This window comes from Schistocerca piceifrons, chromosome 2 (assembly GCF_021461385.2).
Source record: "Schistocerca piceifrons isolate TAMUIC-IGC-003096 chromosome 2, iqSchPice1.1, whole genome shotgun sequence".
Lineage (NCBI taxonomy): Eukaryota > Metazoa > Arthropoda > Insecta > Orthoptera > Acrididae > Schistocerca > Schistocerca piceifrons.
Window position 1 is genome coordinate 590,344,895 of NC_060139.1, and position 24,567 is coordinate 590,369,461.

Sequence of the window (24,567 nt, forward strand, 5' to 3'; positions counted from 1 at the left end):
GCATGTGTTTCTGGTATATTGTCAATGGTAGGTGTATAATGTATTCTGTGTGCTCAGTTATAAGTGCAGCCTTCAACACATGGAGTGCCATGCTTACAGCACTACCCACTCTAGTTACTAGTTCACAGGTCAGCTTACTTAGGTGAAGCAGGTGGAACACTATAAATAGCTAAGTGTAGCATATTACAACATGTATAATGACTCTGCTTTGCACTGATGTGTTTTATCAAACTATTAACCCTGTAATGCATCATCTATTAATAAACTTGAAAAAGTGTTGCAATTGACTTCACTAAGTGAAATACATTGAGTACTGATACAGAAGATAAAATTCTATCAATTTGTATAATTAACAAAAAAATACAACCTCATCAATTAGAATGGACACTGTCCATCTGAGGACCTCTACAAAAGTTCAATTTCTTGTTTCCTTCTGAGTGAAAATTCTCAAGGCAGTTAAGACACAGTGGCTCCTCACATTTAGAACAAACGTATTTAGTCTTTCTTCTGCAAGCATTGTCATGCCATCTATTTGTGCTCTTCATGTCCATTTCTCAAGTACAGTTTGGTACTCCAACAGTTATGACAAAGATATGTGTACTGTATTCAGTGCCTGAAATTAGTCCAATGAACTACCAAAACCGACTGCAAATAAACACAAACAAGACCCTTAAACTTAGCTGAAAGTGCTATCCATACTACATAAAGATGTAACAGTTGTTGTCCCATGATCTGTAGTAAGACAGAGATGCATAGCAGATACCACTCATCAAACCAGAAGAAAGTTCTGTGAACATACGTCCAGAAACAAATGCTTATTGAGCTACAGGCAAGTCTGTTCTATGACAATCATCTGTTCAGTTTCACAGCAGGAGGTACTTCAGGTGTTTACTGGTCATTTTTTACATTATTTACTATCTTTGTCAAAGAATCACGAACTTGTGCGAACACATCTGCCTGCCCTCGAATTTTGTCTCGTGCGTTGGAAACAGAGTCCTGTAGCCTGAGCACATTGTCGATCGGTGTGGAAAATGCCAATGCCTTTAGATATCCTCGTAGTCAAAAATCTGTGAAATCAGGTTCATATGAACGGGGAGATCATGTTACAGATACCAATCTGCCATTTCTGGCATGTAAAAGTAGTCCTCTAACTCAGGTTACCTTCCTTTAGGAAAGTGGGTGCACTCACCGACTGTCATGTGATTTATGTATTATAGAGCGCAGCTATCAGTCGCCCTTTTTTTGTAGGTTTTATTACACAAATCCAGATTTCACCTAGTGCATAGTCATTATCAATGCAACATTTTCTAATCTGTGACTGGCGCCTGAACAACAGGGAACTAACACGCATTGAGATTAGAAAATCTTGCATTGATAATGACTAGGCACTAGCCAAAATCTGGAATTTAGTAATAAAACCTACAAAAAAGGACTACTGATTGCTGTGATCTATAATTTATGCAAAAAGAACTCTAACTGTTTACATTGTTCACAATCCATGGAATTGCTACTCTTGTTGTGGTGTCAACGCTACCTGAAAATGATATGTGGGAAATGGCTCATGTAAGAAACAACATTGCACAATTAAGTACTAACTGCAGGGATAAATCCAACTAATAAGAAATGAGCAATGACCATCAATAGCAAGACTGCCTACAGCATGTTTCGTGAAACAAGCACAATGCTCCATATCTCGACAAGTATTTGCTTCTAGGAATATGTTTATAGCTCCTGTTTCGAGGTTTGACCAGTACTAATAACAGTACGAATATACAGGATCAGCATGGTTACTATTGGATTTGGCATGGGCATGGTTAGTTTCCTTCCTGTTGCTATCTCATTACTCCCAGCCCCCCCCCCCGCCCCCCCACCCTGCTCAAACTCTACTCCTCCCCGACCCTGAGGTGGGATGCATGTACCCAAGTGAAAGTGTGCAGAGTCTTTCTAAAGGTCTGCGAATCATGTAACTAACGCAGGAATTGGGTACCAGCCTAGAGCTCACCCAGTCAGACATGGAAAACCAGCATAAAAGCAAATCCACAGTGTCTGGCAAATTGGCCCGTCGTCAGGCCATTGGAGAGATTTGATCCAGGGTCTGCACACCTCCCCAAATCTTGGAAGTTGTATGCTAAGATGCATGGCTATTTTGGTAGGTAGACGCTGTTTTTGAACACCACATATAAACTGAATGGCCAAAAACAATTGGAAGGATAGTTCCATCGGAAGATTTACCACACAACACCCCCTGATGCTGTGACTATAGCAGAGACAGCACAAGATGATCCATGACAGCTCACAGCACTGTTGCCAGCTTTCAAATACAGAGCGGTAATGGCTTCAGACGAAAGCAGGAGCCATTTACAGAGCTGTAGCAACACTGAGGCGCTGCCATAGAGACGTTCACCATATCACGTTACGTTACTGGTTGAGACAGACCCATGAAGCTACCGTGCCCAGCCCGCTGCAACTTTCAGGGATTAACTAGATGCAACATATGGTGCCAGTGTAGACACTACATCTTAGCAGTCTGCTACATACAGGTGTGTAGTGAACACTGCAGCATGTTAAGAGTTAACTGACTTTGAACATGCATGGGAATCGCCGCACAGGAAGACCATAAGTGTTTGATGAATGGGCCCCCACAGAAACATACCAGGCAATGCACTGTCTGCTGTGAGACAGAACACCTCCGACTTGAGGGTGGAACGTCAGGAACCCATTTCTCAACAGGAATCCACACAGCCAAATGTACTGCATACACTTTAGCACCCGACGACCGACACGCGTTCCTTTGCTGACACCTCGACGTAGAACGGTATGGTCATTGATGGCATGTAACAAGGTCCCTGTTTCAGCTGTACCGAGTTGATGCATCTGAGAATGTAACGCGTTACTCATGAAGCTATGTATCTTGCATCCCAATAAAGTTGTCTAGGCAGGAGGTGGCTCAGCCATGGACTGGACTGTGTTCACACGGTCGCAGTTAGGCCTTGTTGCCCGGCTGTAGGTACCAGCAACAGATCCACATTGTGCGGATATTCTTGCAGCCCATTTGCATCTCTTCCTCGTATTAGAATACCATGAAGGAGGTGTCATTTTCCAGGAGGAGAATGTGACATTATGCCATTCTCTGGTTGTACGCATGTGGCTCAATGAACACTCCAGTGAATTCATGACCATGGCTTCGCCCCGTGGATCACCTGATCTCAATCCACTTGAACATTTATCGGATGCTGTCGACACCCGTGTACGCTCGATGAGCCCAGCACCAACTACAAAATAAATGCGTGAATCAACGTGTCCCCAAATGATTCCAACACCTAATGGAATCCATGTGTTACTATAGTTTTGTGGTCTCATGGGTGGAGGGACTAGATACTGACATCACATCTATTGCCTTCCCTCAACATTTTAGCCACTCGGCGCATGTACAGGGTGTTTCAAAAATGACCGGTATATTTGAAACGGCAATAAAAACTAAACGAGCAGCGATAGAAATACACCGTTTGTTGCAATATGCTTGGGACAACAGTACATTTTCAGGCGGACAAACTTTCGAAATTACAGTAGTTGCAATTTTCAACAACAGATGGCGCTGCATGTGATGTGAAAGATACAGAAGACAACGCAGTCTGTGAGCGCGCCATTCTGTACGTCGTCTTTCTTCTGTAAGCGTGTGCTGTTCACAACGTGCAAGTGTGCTGTAGACAACATGGTTTATTCCTTAGAACAGAGGATTTTTCTGGTGTTGGAATTCCACCGCCTAGAACACAGTGTTGTTGCAACAAGACGAAGTTTTCAACGGAGGTTTAATGTAACCAAAGGACCGAAAAGCGATACAATAAAGGATCTGTTTGAAAAATTTCAACGGACAGGGAATGTGACGGATGAACGTGCTGGAAAGGTAGGGCGACCGCGTACAGCAACCACAGAGGGCAACGCGCAGCTAGTGCAGCAGGTGATCCAACAGCGGCCTCGGGTTTCCGTTCGCCGTGTTGCAGCTGCGGTCCAAATGACGCCAATGTCCACGTTTCATCTCATGCGCCAGAGTTTACACCTCTATCCATACAAAATTCAAACGCAGCAACCCCTCAGCGCCACTACCATTGCTGCACGAGGGACATTCGCTAACGATATAGTGCACAGGATTGATGACGGCGATATGCATGTGGGCAGCATTTGGTTTACTGACGAAGCTTATTTTTACCTGGACGGCTTCGTCAATAAACAGAACTGGCGCATAGGGGGAACTGAAAAGCCCCATGTTGCAGTCCCATCGTCCCTGCATCCTCAAAAAGTACTGGTCTGGGCCGCCATTTCTTCCAATGGAATCATTGGCCCATTTTTCAGATCCGAAACGATTACTGCATCACGCTATCTGGACATTCTTCGTGAATTTGTGGTGGTACAAACTGCCTTAGACGACACTGCGAACACCTCGTGATTTATGCAAGATGGTGCCTGGCCACATCGCACGGCCGACGTCTTTAATTTCCTGAATGAATATTTCGATGATCGTGTGATTGCTTTGGGCTATCCGAAACATACAGGAGGCGGCGTGGATTGGCCTCCCTATTCGCCAGACATGAACCCCTGTGACTTCTTTCTGTGGGGACACTTGAAAGACCAGGTGTACCGCCAGAATCCAGAAACAATTGAACAGCTGAAGCAGTACACCTCATCTGCATGTGAAGCCATTCCGCCAGACACGTTGTCAAAGGTTTCGGGTAATTTCATTCAGAGACTACGCCATATTATTGCTACGCATGGTGGATATGTGGAAAATATCGTACTATAGAGTTTCCCAGATCGCAGCGCCATCTGTTGTTGAAAATTGTAACTACTGTAATTTCGAAAGTTTGTCTGCCTCAAAATGTACTGTTGTCCCAAGCATATTGCAACAAACGGTGTATTTCTATCGCTGCTCGTTTAGTTTTTATTGCCGTTTCAAATATACTGGTCATTTTTGAAACACCCTGTATATTACAGCTGTAGATCGCAGCAGTATCTGTTCTTTCAGGTAAGCATGCATGCCTGAAAAATATTACATAGATCGTTAACACAGAGACTGCAAGTAGTATGTAGTATTTACCATGCATATTAAATGCCTCATAGTGTTTGCAAGTGTGCGGTTTCATTTTTTAGCTGATAAAAACGCTCCATAAACTGAGAAATAACACAAGTACACAGCTTGTTAGGATTTGTTTGTACGTGATGTTGATGACAATATGGTACTGTGGAAGCACAAAGAAAGGTCGTTAGCGCCATTGTTTGTACATACTGGAGTTCTGTAACACTCCATCCTAAAACAAACATCGTGTGATCTATAACGTGAAAACATTCAAACCAGAAGAGATCTCTAAACGCACCACAAGTAAGTAATAAAGAGTAAAATCCGTGTATGTTTTGTTCCAGTGAGTAAACAAGGTAACAATCTGTTTTCTTTCAGCCTTCCGCTCATGACAGTGACTACGATATGAAACAAAGGAGCCATTCACACTCTCGCACATATATTCTCTAATTCTCTGTCTCAAGAGCGAGCGCGCTAACACACGTACACACAAAAACCATATTTCTGTCTTGGACACTATTAAGCATTATCAAAACAAAAAATAAGACACAGCTGTAATCTGCGATTCCGATTGAGATTATGGTGAGGTTTCGCTTGGCTATCAGGAAAATACCGGAACGGGTAATCCCCTTTAGAGCAATTCCCGTTGGAATCCCCTTTTTGCTGCTCCATCTATATAGACCTTACGGTTGAAAAAAGAAATGCGAATTTATAACCGCCCACCCTGTCGTCTTAGACAAGATGCAGAAAAACAACAGACAAGTAAGTAAACACAGGTTTTCTTTTGTCATTAGTTTTATTATTTTTTTGCCGATTTGGGTGTTATTTTTTGTCACGTTCTGAGCTATTTTTAAAACCTTATTTTTTCTAGAACTTTTTATTGATGTTGTTGTTCATTGCTTTCCAGCGGAATGTTGAAAAATAAAATATACCTATAATTTACGTAATATTCATCGTACATTAGCCATTACATTTACTTTCGTTGAATTTAGTAGAAAAAGGAGTGTGATAAACACAAATTATTAAAGAAGCAAACATTTCACTGCATGCCTTTCTTCAATTGTAATTTTCTGATAGTAGTCATAATTCTACTCTTCCATAGATTTGTCAACAGCTCTGCTAAATATTAATTTCTGTACTTGTTTTCCGCATTACGTAAATATAAAAATATAGCCCATACTTTCATTGCTGACAATTTTTCATAAAAAAATGCTCTGTATAAACGCACTTTTCCCATCAAACAGCTTCCATTATTACATACTAAGATTCATAAGCGAAAAGAAGCACTAGACAGAAAGAAATACAATTGAACAACTAAAGGAAAGGCTCGCCGCTTTACGGCAGAGCAACCACATAAACGATCTACAAGCGAAGGAAGCCTGGCTGAGAGCAAATCGCCGGCCGGTGTGGCCGCGCGGTTGTAGGCGCTTCAGTCTGGAACCGCGCGACCGCTACGGTCGCAGGTTCAAATCCTGCCTCGGGCATGAATGTGTGTGATGTCCTTAGGTTAGTTAGGTTTAAGTTGTTCTAAGTTCTAGGGGACTGATGGATGACCTCAGATGTTGGTCCCATGGTGCTCAGAACCATTTGAGAGCAAGTCCACGCTAAGAGAGTTATACAACAACCAACTTCGAAGTCAACATATTCTTGCCAAGAACGTTAAAAATGTCTAACGTTCTTTTCTGTTGACGACGCGTATAATGCCACAATTATCTCTCTAGAGAGAAATATTTGACGTTGCTGTTCCATTCTTTTGATCATACCACCGTTTCGTTCCGTTCACGTGACACTTGCTTGCCGATGGCGACCGGTAATTGAAGATAAGGTGCAGTCGAATCCTTCATTTGTCTAATGAATTGCTTTGACCAAGCAACCATCAATTGTCTAATCTTATTTTTTATATTAAATGTTTTGACCCGCAGCATCAGAGTTTAGTCGCCCACGCAATGCGATGCGGCTAACGTTAATGGTTGCTTTGGGAAACACCGTGTGCTATCATCAAATGGACGATGTCAAATGCCGGTTTTTGGAAGGCGGGAGGAAGGAAGGGTACGAGGGCCATCTTTGGATCCATCATGCTGTGAAGGATCCACGAGGATGTCACACCAGATGATATGGTCGGAGCCAGGTATAGGTCTTAGGTGGAGGCTGAGGATAGAGTCAGCTTTCCAAAGGGTGTGGCATAGGTCTGGGTCCACCTCTTGAGCAGCGAACAGGGTATTGTAGTCTAAGGGTTAGGTCATGGTGCAGAAGTGGCTAAAACAGTCTGCCTTAATGTTATCGATGCTGGCAACATGTCGGACGTTGGTAGTGAATTGTGTAACGTATTCCTGTAACCTAAACTGCTGGTTTATGTTTTCCCTGCAAAAACCAGAAGCTAGGGGGCAATGGCCTGTCAAGGTCGTAAAGACGCTTCCCTCGAATGAAGTTCGGAAATAGCGGACGAATTCTTTGACTCGAGCATCTTGCGATCATAAGCGCCCCAGTGCCACTGTGCATCAGAGAGCTTGGACGAAAATAAGGCAAGCAGCTGCCTGGTGTTGTTCACGTATTGTTTTGGGATGGCCCCAATAGAAGTCTGGCTCGCTATTGCGAGGGTTGCACTAGGATGGCGGTGGGCCTAAAGGCCGCATTGGCGAGCTTTTTTTAAAAAAAAAAAAAATAAAAAAAAGCTCAGCTCTCGACCATGGCCTGGGTCTAAGGGACCAGTTTCTTGCCTTTGCTTTGGTTTTAACGCAACGGAGTGCTGTAGTAAGGGGCTATTGGGTGGCAGCGGCGTCCTCAAACCGGCGACTGAAATAGTTGGCATGCTGATGAAACGCCAGAGGCCTTTGAGAGTAGTAGTGCATGGAAAGTCTGCTAATGCCTGTACTGTCTTGGGCTGGAGGCGGGAGCTGGAGGCAGAGACTAAGTGTCCAAGGAATTCGGCATCGCTCATCCCGAAAACGCATTTTGCGGTATTGAGGATCATTCGACCTTTCTGCAGGCGCAAAAAATCTTCGCATAGGTGTTGGTGGAATTCAGTAGGATCCCTGTAGTAGATATATCATCTAGGTAGGCTAAACACCCTGTTGCGCCCCAGAGGATGTTGTCCAAAAGTCGTTGCCATGTTTGTGCAGCGTTGCAAAGGCCAAAAGTCATTAAATGCACTCTCAAACAGGACAAATGTGTGATTATGGCTGTCTTCTCAATGTCCTCTATGGCAACTGGGATTCGTGTGTAAACTTTAGCGCAGTCTATCTTACTGGAGATAATAGCTCGCGTTGTTGTGGGTGCAGAGGACTAGGGACAGGATAGCTGTCAGGGTTGATGGGGGCAAGGAGTTTATGGTAATCGCTGCAAGGGTGCCAGGAATCGTCCTTCTTGGGGACAAGGTGAAGAGCTGAAGCCCAGGGACTTTTGGAAGGGTGAAGTACGCTGGCAGCGAGCAGCTCTTCAAACTCCTTTTGCGCGACTTTGCACTTGTGAAGGAGGAAGAGGCGGGCATGGCAGAAAACCGGGCGGGGGGGGGGGGGGGGGGGGCAGGCAGGGGTAGCGGCGATGTCGTTCATAGTGTCATGCTGAACATTCTAGGGGGCGCTATGTGGCTGGATGAGGAGGGGGAATTCTGCAAGGAGCTGAGCACATGGGCCTGAAACTGCCAGCTGTTTAACGGCGAAACAGGAGGCGGCGGGACCAATGACCATGTAGTTTGGTCCCTTTAAACATCAAACGAAGCAACCAACCAGGAGGCGGCACGGGAGCTGCAGTGAACAGTCCTATGGACTAAACAATGCCTTGCTACGTCAGGCAGTGGATTTTAATGAACGAGGAAGTCGGCGTCCCGAATGGGTCGGTGATGTCCGCTACCGTGAAGGACCATGGGAGTTCGAGCTGGAAGCCTAGTTCGAGGGCGAGGGTATGACCCTGCAAGAAGGGATGACTGAGATGTTGGTGGCGGTGATGTGGAGGGGAAAGGGGGGGGGGGACTGCTAGTTTCTCGAGCATTGAATGTTATCGAAAATGTTTTCTTGATAAATATTTTAAGTACATTTACGACTTCCTTAGTCAGCCAAATAATAAAGTTGGCTGGAACATCTAGTCCGTAGCTTCAGCATCTTTATTCGAGTGCAGTGGCACCTCTGTTTCGCGAAGTGTACATATTACGTTTCATGTGAGCAGGTGAATATGATGGACGTGTGTAGAAAGTAGGGAGTATGTTGTCTGATGATGGCGAAGATAGGAAGCACATCCCTATGGAAGAGGGACAGAGAGGACCACCGTGCTCAACATTTGCAGCTAGCAAACGGATCACTGTCAACTGAGCCATATGATTCTGTGACATCGTCGCATTAAATGTAACTTATTAACCACGATGCTTCACGTTGTCTCTCAGTTGCTATCCACTAGACGTGATATTGTTAGACTGACTAATTGGTCAGTGATCTGGCAGTCCAGGCACCTCATCTGTGCTGCTGCTGTCCTTCTGGCGATATTCTGACTAGTTGTCGATAGCACTACTGATATGCCGCCGTTAATTAAGGAATTAGACTTTCTCTCGTCGGAAAAGAAAGTGTTGAAGATTCTTTAATCATTATTTAATCAAAGTATAAACCTATTTACAATATGAAGATACTCAACCACATCGAGATAATCGGTTTGCACATGCGAGCGGCTGTCACTCATTACTACACTCCTGGAAATGGAAAAAAGAACACATTGACACCGGTGTGTCAGACCCACCATACTTTCTCCGGACACTGCGAGAGGGCTGTACAAGCAATGATCACACGCACGGCACAGCGGACACACCAGGAACCGCGGTGTTGGCCGTCGAATGGCGCTAGCTGCGCAGCATTTGTGCACCGCCGCCATCAGTGTCAGCCAGTTTGCCGTGGCATACGGAGCTCCATCGCAGTCTTTAACACTGGTAGCATGCCGCGACAGCGTGGACGTGAACCGTATGTGCAGTTGACGGACTTTGAGCGAGGGCGTATAGTGGGCATGCGGGAGGCCGGGTGGACGTACCGCCGAATTGCTCAACACGTGGGGCGTGAGGTCTCCACAGTACATCGATGTTGTCGCCAGTGGTCGGCGGAAGGTGCACGTGCCCGTCGACCTGGGACCGGACCGCAGCGACGCACGGATGCACGCCGAGACCGTAGGATCCTACGCAGTGCCGTAGGGGACCGCACCGCCACTTCCCAGCAAATTAGGGACACTGTTGCTCCTGGGGTATCGGCGAGGACCGTTCGCAACCGTCTCCATGAAGCTGGGCTACGGTCCCGCACACCGTTAGGCCGTCTTCTGCTCACGCCCCAACATCGTGCAGCCCGCCTCCAGTGGTGTCGCGGCAGGCGTGAATGGAGGGACGAATGGAGACGTGTCGTCTTCAGCGATGAGAGTCGCTTCTGCCTTGGTGCCAATGATGGTCGTATGCGTGTTTGGCGCCGTGCAGGTGAGCGCCACAATCAGGACTGCATACGACCGAGGCACACAGGGCCAACACCCGGCATCATGGTGTGGGGAGCGATCTCCTACACTGGCCGTACACCACTGGTGATCGTCGAGGGGACACTGAATAGTGCACGGTACATCCAAACCGTCATCGAACCCATCGTTCTACCAATGCTAGACCGGAAAGGGAACTTGCTGTTCCAACAGGACAATGCACGTCCGCATGTATCCCGTGCCACCCAACGTGCTCTAGAAGGTGTAAGTCAACTACCCTGGCCAGCAAGATCTCCGGATCTGTCCCCCATTGAGCATGTTTGGGACTGGATGAAGCGTCGTCTCACGCGGTCTGCACGTCCAGCACGAACGCTGGGCCAACTGAGGCGCCAGGTGGAAATGGCATGGCAAGCCGTTCCACAGGACTACATCCAGCATCTCTACGATCGTCTCCATGGGAGAATAGCAGCCTGCATTGCTGCGAAAGGTGGATATACACTGTACTAGTGCCGACATTGTGCATGCTCTGTTGCCTGTGTCTATGTGCCTGTGGTTCTGTCAGTGTGATCATGTGATGTATCTGACCCCAGGAATGTGTCAATAAAGTTTCCCCTTCCTGGGACAATGAATTCACGGTGTTCTTATTTCAATTTCCAGGAGTGTATTTGCCCTTAAGGCTCCTAGCTCCTAACTGATAGACTGACACCACAGCACAAGCCCCATTTGCATATGACGATGTTCGCGGCGAACACCTTCAAAGAGTAGTTTCTAGCCCACAGATCCTGAAAGGTGTCTGTATCTTGAACCTTCCCTATTAGAAAGTGTACGTCCTGTATGAAAAACTGCATTGTCACAGACTATTACCACGGCAAACAGATACACACCTCTGTCTGTGGATCTCTCGCTCTCTCTCTCTCTATTTGCGAAGCTTCATGAATGCTTGGTCAGAACAAGGGAAACGTTGGTAATGCCAAACGCTTCGGCAGAATTTCTTTACTCTGCTTTGGGTCCCATGTAGTAACGCCAGATGAGATCCATCCCGGATGCAGGGTTGAAAAGAAAAAGTTGGTCTGAGTCATTCTGATATGCATCGCTGTCGGGGTCGGTCGCAGGTAGCCACGTGCAGTCGGCGACATGTTTGTGGGGCATTGGTAATCTTCACTAATCGGCTTCATCTGTGTAATTCTTTGAACAGAGTTCAACTCATATTGCACTTGAGCTGAAACGATTTCCTTCGTCACAATTTGACTGCAATTTACTGATTTCAAACCCCAACTGTGTATATGTGTGTGTGTGTGTGTGTGTATGTGTGTTATCATCGTGTTGGTTTCTATAACACTCTATTTCTGGTGATGTACTGTTTCGCAGTAGTAAAGTTTGGAATGAAGTCATACGCCTATCCACCTCCAACAAACGTTAAACGTAATTTCCAAGCTTTACTAAATTTTTTCTGGCTGACAACCCACACAAAACTGTCAAAGGAAACAGTTTATCGCTTTTTACATTTTCGCTTATATGCTTAACGTCGAATATTTAACCCATTAACTCGACCGTGAAGCTCTTTCATATACTGGTGTTCGAGTCTTTAAACAATTGGGGATTTACTGATTGGAGTATGTTCAACAAATAACTGAGGACGTTGGGTGTTCTTGCTACTCTGAGAGGAGGAAGCTGACACAGGAGTGAAGTTGCGGCGGCCCGCATCAAACCATTTAGAAGACAGGACAACAGATAAAAGTTAGCAGGCTGAAAGTAGGACTTTGGCGCTGAGGGTTCTGTACAAACTTAGTTATGTACTACACAGTTCGTATGTCCCGTGAATCGAGAATCTCGATGATTTTCACCTGTTATCGATATTGATACTGGTAAGATATCTATCCCAGGTTTCCAATTGCAATAATATAAGCATGACATAAAGTAATACAGGAGGCAGATGACCAGCATTATAATAATCAGTAGTTCTCCACTTAGGACGACCAGGTCGCAAAGATGGAAGTCAAACATCAGGCAAGGAATCTACACCTATATCTATACTGTGCAAACCACCATGAGGTGCATGGTAAACGGTACGTCCCACTGTACCTGTCATTAGGATTTCTTCCCATTCCATTCACATACAGAGCGCATGAAGAATGACTGACTGAATGACTCTGTCTGTGCAATAATTATTCTAAAATCTTCTCCTCACTATCCCTATGTGACTAATATGTAGGGGATTGTAGCATATTCCTAGAGTCATCGTATAAGGCCCGTTCTTGAAACTCTGTTAGCAAACGTCCTCGGGATAGTTCATGCCTATCTTCAAGAATTCGCCAGTTCAGTTTGTTCAGTATCTCGGTGACATCTTCCCACAGATGAAGCAATCCACTGACCATACGTGCTGCCCATCTCTAGTCCTATCTGGTCCCACGCACTTGAGCAATATTCTAGAACTAGTCGGGCGAGTTATTTTTGTAAGCTACTTCCTTTCTAGACTGATCGCACTTCCCCAGATTTCTGCCAATGAACCGAAGTCTACCACCTGCTTTATCCATAACAGAGCCTTTATGATAATTCCGTTTCATACCCTACAAAGAGTTACACCCTGGTATTTGTATGAATTGGCCGATACCAACAGTGACTCATTGATATTATAGTCATAAGATACTAGGTTCTTTTCGTTTTGTGAAGTGCACAGTTTTGCACTTATGAAAATTTAAAGTAAGTGGGCAATCTTTGCTCGACTTTGAAATCTTATACAGTGTTTTGACATAGCACTTCAATGTGTGTTAAAAAGAGAAAAGTCTGAAAATGAAGTCAATGCGAAAAGCTGCAGAAAATTAATAAGGGCACTGATATATGCCATGTTAGTGTCCAGAACAGATATTTCTGTAGCAATAAGTATTCTAAGCAGGTCCCAATCGCATGAGAAAGTTGATTTATGGAATGTTTTAAAATGTATATTGAGTTATATTGCGAGAAACCTAAAACAGTCTGACTTTATTGCTAGCATGACGCGTTTCGAAACTTATCCATCAGCAGATATCGAGGAGCGATTACTGCACGTAGACATGGCGTTTCAAGTTGTGTGGGAAACAAAGATTCGCAGACTAGTGAACGGGAAGTACCCTACAGGATTCGATGACAGTTTGCAAATATCAGAATATGAGACATAAATAGCCATATCTTTTTGCTGCATTAACGTAGAAGCTTCATATGTTTACACCACCAAGCGCCTATAGACCTTAGTCCGTAATATAAATTTCTACTGGATACGTCTACCACATTCTGAGAAAAATGGGTTTTAACAGACAGACAGACGGACAACAAAGTGATCTTATAAGGGTTCGTTTTTAGCGATTGAGACACGGAACCGTAAGAAGAGGTACCAGGTTGATATTCATTGCGATAGTCCTTAGAAAATGTAGTCCATCAACGATAGAGGTGGCTTACAAAACACTCGTTCGGGCTGTACTTGAGTATTGCTCATCAGTGTGGGTTCCGTACCAGGTCGGGTTGACAGAGGAGGTAGAGAAGATCAAAGAAGAGCGGCGCGTTTCGTCACAGGGTTATTTGGTGAGCGTGATAGCGTTACGGAGATGTTTAGCAAACTCACGTGGCAGACTCTGCAAGAGAGGTGCTCTGAATCGCAGTGTAGCTTGCTGTCCATGTTTAGAGAGGGCGCGTTTCTGGATGAGGTATCGAATATATTGCTTCCCCCCTACTTATACCTCCCGAGGAGATCACGAATGTAAAATTAGAGAGATTCGAGCGCGCACGGAGGCTTTCCGGCAGTCGTTCTTCCCGCGAACCATACGCGAGTGGAACAGGAAAGGGAGGTAATGACAGTGGCACGTAAAGTGCCCTCCGCCACACACCGTTGGGTGGCTTGCGGAGTATAAATGTAGATGTAAATGTAGATGTGGAAGAGTGAAGAGGTGGTTCGGTGGCGACGGGTAAGCTCAATACTCACTATGGGGTGCGCGAAGACGGTTGTGGTGAGGCGGCTCTCGCTGAGGCGCTCGCAACCGGCCCGCCGCGGGGTCTCGGGCAGGCAGGCGGGCGAGAGGTTGCCGCCGGCCAGCGTGGCCAGGTAGTTGCTGTGCAGCATCGCGTACTCCTCGCTGGTCGGCGCCTGCAGCAGCGATCGGTCGTCCGCCAGCTCGAAGCGCCGCTGCCTCCTCTCTGCCACACCAGGGCCTTGTATTTATTTATTTTTTTCGTATTCCATAGATCCATATGGGAACATATCCCTGGATATAGAACGAGTCAAGGTTTTTTACAGATTATTGTTTTGTGCACAGATACATTGATCTTATCATTAGATTAAAGAAACTGTGAAGTTTAGCATATACCCTTACACTTCTAATCAAGCTGCGGGCCTATGGGGTATCGTCTCAGTTGTGCGACTGGATTCGTGATTTCCTGTCAGGAAGGTCGCAGTTCGTAGTAATAGACGGCAAATCATCGAGTAAAACTGAAGTGATATCAGGTGTTCCCCAGGGAAGCGTCCTGGGACCTCTGCTGTTCCTGATCTATATAAATGACCTAGGTGACAATCTGAGCAGTTCTCTTAGGTTGTTCGCAGATGATGCTGTAATTTAACGTCTATATAAGGTCATCCGAAGACCAGTATCAGTTGCAAAGCGATTTAGAAACGATTGCTGTATGGCGGGGCAGGTGGCAGTTCACGCTAAATAACGAAAAGTGTGAGGTTATCCACATGAGTTCCAAAAGAAATCCGTTGGAATTCGATTACTCGATAAATAGTACAATTCTCAAGGCTGTTAATTCAACTAAGAACCTGGGTGTAAAAATTACAAACAACTTCAGTTGGAAAGACCACATAGATAATACTGTGGGGAAGGCGAGCCAAAGGTTGCGCTTCATTGGCAGGACACTTAGAAAATGAAACAAGTCCACTAAAGAGACAGCTTACACTACACTCGTTCGTCCTCTGTTAGAATATTGCTGCGCGGTGTGGGATCCTTACCAGGTGGGATTGACCGAGGACATCGAAAGGGTGCAAAAAAGCGCAGCTCGTTTTGTATTATCGCGTAATAGGGGAGAGAGTGTGGCAGATATGATACGCGAGTTGGGATGGAAGTCATTAAAGCAAAGACGTTTTTCGTCGCGGCGAGATCTATTTACGAAATTTCAGTCACCAACTTTCTCTTCCGAATGCGTAAATATTTTGTTGAACCCATCCTACATAGGTAGTAATGATCATCAAAATAAAATAAGAGAAATCAGAGCTTGAACAGAAAGGTTTAGGTGTTCGTTTTTCCCGCGCGCTGTTCGGGGGTGGAATGGTAGGGAGATAGTATGATTGTGGTTCGATGAACCCTCTGCCAAGCACTTAAATGAGAATTGCAGAGTAATCATGTAGATGTAGATGTAGATGTAGATACAGGACATCTGAAAGAATATACAGTCATACATAAATTTTGGTATTGTTCTTAAGTTATACAGGCGTCATATACAGACATAGGGGAAGGCGGGGCAAGATGGGGAAGCTAACTTTACACCCTTACAAAAGGGACAAAAATAAACAAATTCAAGTAGGTTTGATTATCATTTGTTTACTTAACCATTGAATTACAATAGCATGCAAAGAAACCTGCAAACTTGTTACATTTAGTCAGAAATATCTCGATTTGAAACATAAACTACCAATTCCCCGTCTTGCCCCATATGCGGGGTAAGATGGGGAACTAGCATGAATTCATCTCTTAAGTTTAAATAAGGACTGGAATAACGAAATCATGTGGCGATAAGATTTCGAAATATGGTTCTGCGAATTGTAGAATCAGGTATTACGTTTTATTTAGGCCTCTTACATTCACGAAGTACACAAGTGTGGACAGGCTCGTCATCATCACTTTCTGTCCCTGCACAAGTATCGTGGGCACCCCGACGCTGAAACACAGATTTCGGTGGCACTTTGAACTGTCGAGCAGCCCTGAAAGAACCCATATGCCCTTCTATAACAGCATTTACAGCGTCTTCCATTGACTCCAATGACCAATCTTGCCTAGACGTTTGTCGCCGATACTTGCGAACCATCTGAAATAAAACACGTGGAACGTACTATTGAGTCGGGTCATTCCTGGTAATCTATATTATACAGTAAATACCTTATTCCCAATAGTCAGTCGTTAAAGCATAGCAAGAATACTGACTTTGCACTGTTTGTGTATTTTTATTCACCATATAGCCTAAGGCATACTTTGTAATTAGTTAGGAAACTTTGGAATAACGAATACCATTCTGTTTACAATTGTATTCAACGTATAATGTACGTGTTCAAAACCCGCAGCGAGACGATTAGAACGTAATGGTTGGACAAATAGTAGGGGCAAGACGGGGAAGCTCCCCATCTATTCAGTGCTATATATACAGTCTGGACAAATGTTCACGAAACACATGTTTTAGGACCTCGAAAGGTGTAAAACATTGCAAATCAGTATAACAATTGTACGTACCTTGCAAAGCTCACAGAAACCGCCGTGAAGCTAAGGTTCAGCAATGTCAACATACTGGGACCTGCGTACTGATGGTGTTGACGTAGCTATCCACAGATGGCAATACTCTAACTGTAGTTTATAGCCCTTCCCCGTCTTACCCCACCTCCCCGTCTTGCCCCGCCTTCCCCTGCATAAATTTGGGAATTGTATTATGTTACACTGTACTTACAGAGTACGATTAATCAATTGTAGAGGTCACACAGTAAGGTTTAAGCACAAACAAGAGATTCTATGCATTTTTGCTAAGAAATTCATCAATACTGTAACAAGATTCATCTAAAAGGAAGTGCTTCAGATTTTCTTTAAACTTTGACATGTTTCCAACCAGTTCTTTATGTGCGGTGGCAGAGAAATTAAAAATCTTGGTTCCACTGTATAAAACCCCCTTCTGGACCATGTTTTTCGTTTTTAGCTCATAATGGATATCCAGTTTCCTTCGGGTGTTATAACTGTGGTATGAGCTATTGATTTTGAATAAGTTGCTATTTTTTGAAATAAAGCACATCAGGGAAAAAATATATTGGGCAGGTGTTGTAAGGATTTGTAGAGCTCTAAATAGATCCCTGCACGAGTGCCTAGGATGTACTCCACACACAATTCTTATTGCTCGCTTCTGTGCATGGAACACTTTTGTTGCTATTGGTTCATTTCCCCAAAATATTATACCATAGGCCATAAGTTGGTGAAAATAGCCAAAATATGCAGTTTTTATTGTGCTCATTTCCCAAGTGTCTGAAATTATTCTTAAGGCAAACGTTGCTGAGCTTTGCCTTTCTCACAGATCTTGAATATGGTGCTGCCACTTCATTTTGCTATCTATATGCAGATCCAAGAATTTGGAGGACTGAACCTTCAAAATCTCGTGATCATCCATTTTTAGGTTCATTTCATTAGTAACATTTGTGTTAGAAGATGATAGAATGTAATTCGTTTTTTTTAAGTTGACTGTAAGGCCATTGGTTTTAAACCAGTTTGTCAAATCTGCAAAAGTTTTATTTGCAGCCTCATTTGACACATTCCCTGAGAGATTATTAACTGATAAAGTGGTGTCGTCAGCAAACATGAGTATTTTCTCATATTCTGTACATAGCGTCACCCCCGCTCAGCTGTTCGCTGCATCATCAACTGGTCAACCCCTTCTGTCCTTGCGTAACACTACCGAACTTGGCAATGCTTTGATATTGCTAAAAATGTATGACAACTACATATACGAGGACTATTCGGAAAGTAAGGAACGATAGGTCGCGAAATGGAAACCACAGTGAAAATCAAAACTTTTTTATTTGCAGCAGTTAGCTACAACTTCCAGCTACTTATCTCCATAGTCGCCGATCCGACTTAGAAGTCGTAGCGTTGTACCAACTTTCCAATACTCTCTTTATACAGGGCAGCCACCAGTGCTTTCCGCCAATTCTCTACGCTGGCCTATAGTTTGTTGTCTGTGCCAAAAAAGTTGTTTCATAGCCAGCGGTTCGTGTGAGCAGAGATGAAACTCAGAGGGAGAAAATTACGGGCTGTATTGTGGGTAATCAAACATTTCCAATTGAAAACGATGCAGTAGCATCTTCATTGCCCCTGCAGAATGCGGCTGAGAATCGTCTTGAAGAAGAAACCGCACGACAGTTATGTAATGTTGGCTGCATAGCTTCAGGCGAAATTTCTCACCAGGCCCTCGTACTTGGCGGGAGACACTATTGTTCTAGGTATCTTTATGTGCTCCCTGTGTGCTCAGAACCAAAAATAACGACGTAACGCCATCGACGGGCATCCTAGAGACACTGCCCAACATACCTGTGCAAAACTTCGTTAGATTTTCACTATGGTTTCCATTTCGCGACCGATCGTTCCTTACTTTCGGAATAACCCTCGTACATCCTAAACTTATTCCCTTCTATCTCTCTCTGCACATCTTCTCCTCCCTCCTCTCTCTGTCCATCTCCTCCTTCCTTCACTCTGACTGTGCATTATCTCCTCCTCCTCTCTCTGTCCATCCCCCCTCCCCGCTCTCTGTTTCCATGTCCCTCTCTGCCCTCCAACCCCTCTCACTGCCCCTGAAGCTTTTTTATTATTATTGCAAACGAACGAAACCTCTATTCGGAAATTAAATCACTTGTACAATGTGTACAAGAACCAAGAGGGAATAATAAATGTGCAAGACAAAGAACGAAGTGCTCGGATTAAAAACGTGTAAGACAGGGATGTCGTCTTTCGCCCCTGATGTTCTGTCTGTACGTCGAAGAAGCAAAGACGGAAATAAAAGATGAGTTCATGAGCGGGATTAAAATTCTAGGTGAAAGGATATCAATGAAATGGTTCACTGATGACATTACAATCCTCAGTGAAAGTGAAGAAGAGTTGCAGGGTGTGTTGAATGGAATGAACAATATAATGAGTACAGAACATGGACTGAGAGTAAACCGAAGAAAGACGAAAGTAGTGAGAAGTAGCAGAAATGAAAACAGCGACAAACTTAATATCAGAACTGGGTATCACGAAGTAGACGAAGCTAAGGAGATCTGCTACCAAGGCAGCAAAATTACCTATGACGGACGGAGCAAGGAGGACATAAAAAGAAGACTAGCACTGGTAAAAAGGGCATTCCTGGCCAGGAGAATTCTACTAGTATCAAACATGGGCCTTAATTTGAGGAAGCACTTTCTCAGAATATAAGATTGGAGCACAGCGTTGTATGGTAGTGAAATTTGGACTGTGGGAAAGCCGAAATGGAAGCGACTCGAAGCATTTGAGAATCGGAAATGAAAGGAATGTGCCGAAAAGACTGATAAGGAGGTCCGCCCCCGGTAGCTGAGTGGTCAGCGCGACAGCATGTCAGTCCTAAGAGCCCGGATTCGATTCCCGGCTGGGCCGGCGATTTTCTCCGCTCAGGGACTGGGTGTTGTGTTGTCCTAATCATCAACATTTCATCCCCATCGACACGAAAGTCGCCGAAGTGGCGTCAAATCGAAAGACTTGCACCTGCAGAACGGCCTACCCGACGGGAGGCACTAATCACACGACATTTTTACTGGTAAGGAGAAGGGACAGGATCATAGGACATCCGTTAAGACACGAGGAAATGATTTCCATGGTACTAGAGGGAGCTGTAGAGGGCAAAGTCTTTAGAGGTTGGAATACATCCAGTAAATAATTGAGGACGTAGACTGCAAGTGCTACTCTGAGATGAAGAGAGGTTGACACAGGAGAGGAATTCGTGGCGGGCGGCATCAAACCAGTCAGAAAACTGATCACTCAGAGAGAAATTACTGGGTAAATCGGTTGGGATCATGGTGTACAGGGTGTAAGAGACACCTCTCCAGCTACTGGATCTCTGAGTGTGATAACTTCAGTGATAATATTCTGCGCAGTTTTAATCTGCAGGTGGTTAAGATTACAAAGTTTATAACAATTCAGATTCCGTAGTAATATTCTAATCATAAGCTGATAAGTTATAAAAACACCTTTCCTCTTTTCTCTAAGGCCCGTGGCAAGGAAGAAAATAAAACACCACATTGTTGAGAATGGAATTGCTCTTTGGAATTATACATAAGGAGAAAGATCATACAGAGTGAAGAAAAAATGCCGCACTTGGCGCTCGACATGCGATTCCTCGTACCGATTCAGGACAAAAGTGTTTCTAGCTAAGCCTAGTTCCTATAATGCGATTAATGGAAGTGTGAATTAAAAAGCAAGGCTCTGGCAACGCTGTAACTGTGTGCAGTGTGAACAAGGACAGATAGCACCAACTCTGCAATTTGCCGGGACTGTCCCTTTAGTTAGTGAGATGAAGCAATGCCGTTGGAAATGGAAATGCAGACTCGCCGAACTTCAAGTCACGTTCCCGCCAAACTTATTTTTTCAGGCAAAGCATCGAATGCATCCGATTTACACATCCACAATTCGCTATCTGGTGTGTTTCTTTCTGCTACTGTTACATTTATCTAAACGTTAAGGCATAAGAACGAGCTTCTTACAGATGTAAACGACCTCTTTGTTTCGTACATGACACAAAAAAAGCCAATAGAAAATACATATTATAACCACCAACCTACTATCGATACAAACCCGTTCAGCCGATAGCAGTGTCACCTGGCGAGGAATGACTGCTAATCATACACACGCATAGTCCATGCAATATTAGTGAGAGCGCTGTCCGTGTGTAGAATGAGGAACGCGCACTATCTATCTGAGTTTGGCCGGGGGAGATTGTGATGGCCTGGAGGCTCGGCACAAGCATTTACGAAACTGTGTGACTTGTCGGGTGTTCGAGGAATGTTGTGGTGAGTGTCTTCAACACGTGGCGAAACCAAGGTGAAACCACGTCCAGACGTCGTGGATTTGGGTGGCCATCCCTCATCACAGACGTAGGACATCGTAGGCTGGGCAGACAGGACAAAGGGCGAACAGTGGCAGAACTAACATCAGACTTTAATGCTGGACAGAGTCCGAGAGGGTCTGAACACAAAGTGTACCGAACACTCCTAACGAAGAGCCTCCGCAGCCGATGTGGCAATGTTAACACCACGACATCGACAACTACGACTGAAACAGGCATGTGGCCATCGGCACTGGACGCTGGCACAGTGGTAGAGCGTTTCATGGTCTGATGAATCCCCACACCTTTTCCATAATGCCGATGGGAGGGGCGCTCCAGTGGAACAGCTCCTTGACACCTGTACTGCGGGATGGAGACAGGCTGTCTGCGGCTACATTATGCTCTGGGGAGCATTCACGCTGGCAGCCATGAGTCCAGTGGAGCTCGTGCAACACACCACGACGGCCAAGGAGTATCGTGCACTGCTTGCAGACCACATACACCTCTTCGTGACAGTCATGTTTTCTAATGGCAGTGGCATTTTTCAACAAGATAATGCGACATGTCATAAGGCCAGGATTGTGATGGAATGGTTGGAGGAACACAGTGGCGAGCTCCAGTTGATGTGCTGGCCCCCCAACTCGCCAGATCTGAACCATATCGAATACATCTGGGGTGATGTTGAATGTGGTATCAGAGCTCGGCGCCACCCTTTCCGGAATTTGCGGAAGTTATGTGACTGTTGGGTGCAGATGTGGCGCCAACTCCCTGCAGCGACCTACCAAGGCCTTATTGTCCCATGCCACGACGCGTCGCCGCTGTTATTCGTGCAAGAGGACGACATACCGGGACTTATGTAGGTGCTCATAATGTTCTGGATGATCAGTGTAATAGTGGACACAGTAACAGCGTCTGTATTCAGTAGGGTACAAAAAAACTTGATAGACAGGCTACACTTGTTTGCATATCATGCTTTGCACAATAATTCCATTCAGTACATGTCACATCCAGCCTTATCTTTACAGAGCCGGGATGTAGATGTACGAGCAATGTTCACTTTAGAGAAGATGTTCAAAGCGATCACCATGCATTTACAAACACTTCGCCACTGTCTGGATCATACTTTGTTGGACCCTGCGCTACACACCTGCAACTACCATTCCGAAGCAGCCTGCACGCAAATTATTAGGTCACGCATATCGGTGGGTGGAGAACTATAAACTTGTTCCTTTAAGTGTCCCCACAAATAAAATTCTAGTAGATTAAAGTCCAGGGAATGTGGAAGCCAGAACATTGAACTTCCACGACAACCTATTTTCCTGGAAACACTTCATTTAAATAGTTACGCACATTCATTGTAAAGTGTCACAGTGCATCATTATGCTGAAACCATAGCTGTCGCCGAACACCGAGTGAAACTTTGTCTTATGCGTCAGGCAAAGTATTGCAAAAAATGGTTCATATGGCTCTGAGCACTATAGGACTTAACTTCTGAGGTCATTTGTCCCCTAGAACTTAGAACTACTTAAATCTAACTAACCTAAGGACATCACACACATCCATACCCGAGGCAGGATTCGAACCTGAGACAGTAGCGGTCGAGCGGTTCCAGACTGTAGGGTCTAGAACCGCTCGGCCACCCCGGCCGGCAAAGTATTGCAAACAAACGTATGATGCAGTGGCGCCTCCAAAACCTCCATCAATAGGCAAGGGCCCAAAAGGACTCCCCCCAATATCCCAGCCCACAGTTTGCCGGCAGGGGTGGCAGAGCGGTTCTAGGCGCTTCGATCTGGAACCGCGCAACCGCTACGGTTGCAGGTTCGAATCTTGCCTCGGGCATGGATGTGTGTGATGTCCTTAGGTTAGTTAGGTTTAAGTAGTTCTAAGTTCTAGGGGACTGATGACCACAGCAGTTAAGTCCCATAGTGCTCAGAGCCATTTGAACCATTTGAACCAGCCCACAGTTTTATTCCAAAGTGTGCCTGAAAGCTGCATTCATGGGTGACATATGGGTTGTGTTATGATCAATAAGGTCTGTTGTTGAGGTTGAAAAACCTTCATGAGTCCATATCACGATTTTTTTATAAAATATTAATCATCTTCCACTTGGTCCAAAAGCCATTCACAAAACTGTACTCGTCGAATGCGGTCTTCTAGCCGCTGGCGTTGAGTTAACAGTTCTTCATCGTGGAACACTTCAACAACGGGTCTTTGAGATATCTACAACTGTTTCGCAATATCACAGGTACCTCGCAGAGTTGTTTGGTTAATGATTAAAGAATCATGTCCTCTGTTTGTGGAGAACATCTAGTCCTTGGACGACCTCTGTCTATTACTTCTGGACGAAGATTATCGGTTTCTCGAAGGCGTTGCTCCAGGTGACCAAAGCCGTTCTTATCAGGATGGCGCTTTTGAGGGTAACGTGCAGTATACGCACGACCAGTAGCAGCACCTTGGTTATCGAATGCACCCAGCACCAAAAGCGTATCGACGTATTCATTGTTTGAGTACTCCATCGGGAAGGCGCCCTACATGAACTTGACAGAACCAGTAATGGTTGTGCACTATGCCGTTAGTAGACCCACGTATGCAGTTTAATGGATCCCACTGTCATGTGATGGGCTGTTGTCACGTGGTATGCATTGTCATGTGACAAAATGATGTCCTGCTAATAAACGAAGAGAACTAGCGAACGGAAGTCTAAAAATTAAAAAAGAACCTAACGAGGATTCGAGCCATAACTCCACGGTGGACTGGGTTTTATATTCCAGCAGTCTATTCCGTGATCCGCAGCGGCTGGTACGGTGGTGCGGGGTGATCCATGTTCCTTTGTAAAATCCAGCGCGCTGCATGATGTGACAGTGTTGACTTTTTCACAGAGCAGGATTTACTTTCTCGCAGTCGGTTCTATACAGTGTCATTTTAAAAATATCCTGTTCGCCTCAGTCTAAATGTTTGTTACTGTCATTTAAAATTAATTCGCGAAGAGATTTTCAAGATTTTCTAATAACTTTTGTTCTATATATATTTTGTAAAAATTTACGTAATACATACTTAAAATATTAAAGAGCCTGTGACTGTCGGAATGTTCATTAGGACATCGAATAAAAAGTGGAAGTAAATGATACAATTACCTTTCAAGGTTTTGGTAACAATGTTAAAAAACAACTTAGCTTTACACAGCAGTACAGATAAATGCTGAATCCAAGTTTTTACAGTAATAATTGGTAGCACTATACCGATTTTGT

The 24,567-nt window shown here is 44.7% G+C and overlaps 1 protein-coding gene across 1 annotated transcript in view; it reads right to left on the minus strand.

The window, feature by feature from the left end:
* Positions 1 to 24,567, minus strand: part of LOC124775619 (acyl-coenzyme A thioesterase 9, mitochondrial-like) — a 155,606-nt gene that overhangs the window by 88,189 nt on the left and 42,850 nt on the right. Inside the window, exon 3 of the mRNA XM_047250447.1 lies at positions 14,454 to 14,665. Within this exon, the coding sequence (XP_047106403.1) occupies positions 14,454 to 14,665 (212 nt within the window). The remainder of the gene's footprint in view (positions 1 to 14,453; positions 14,666 to 24,567) is intronic.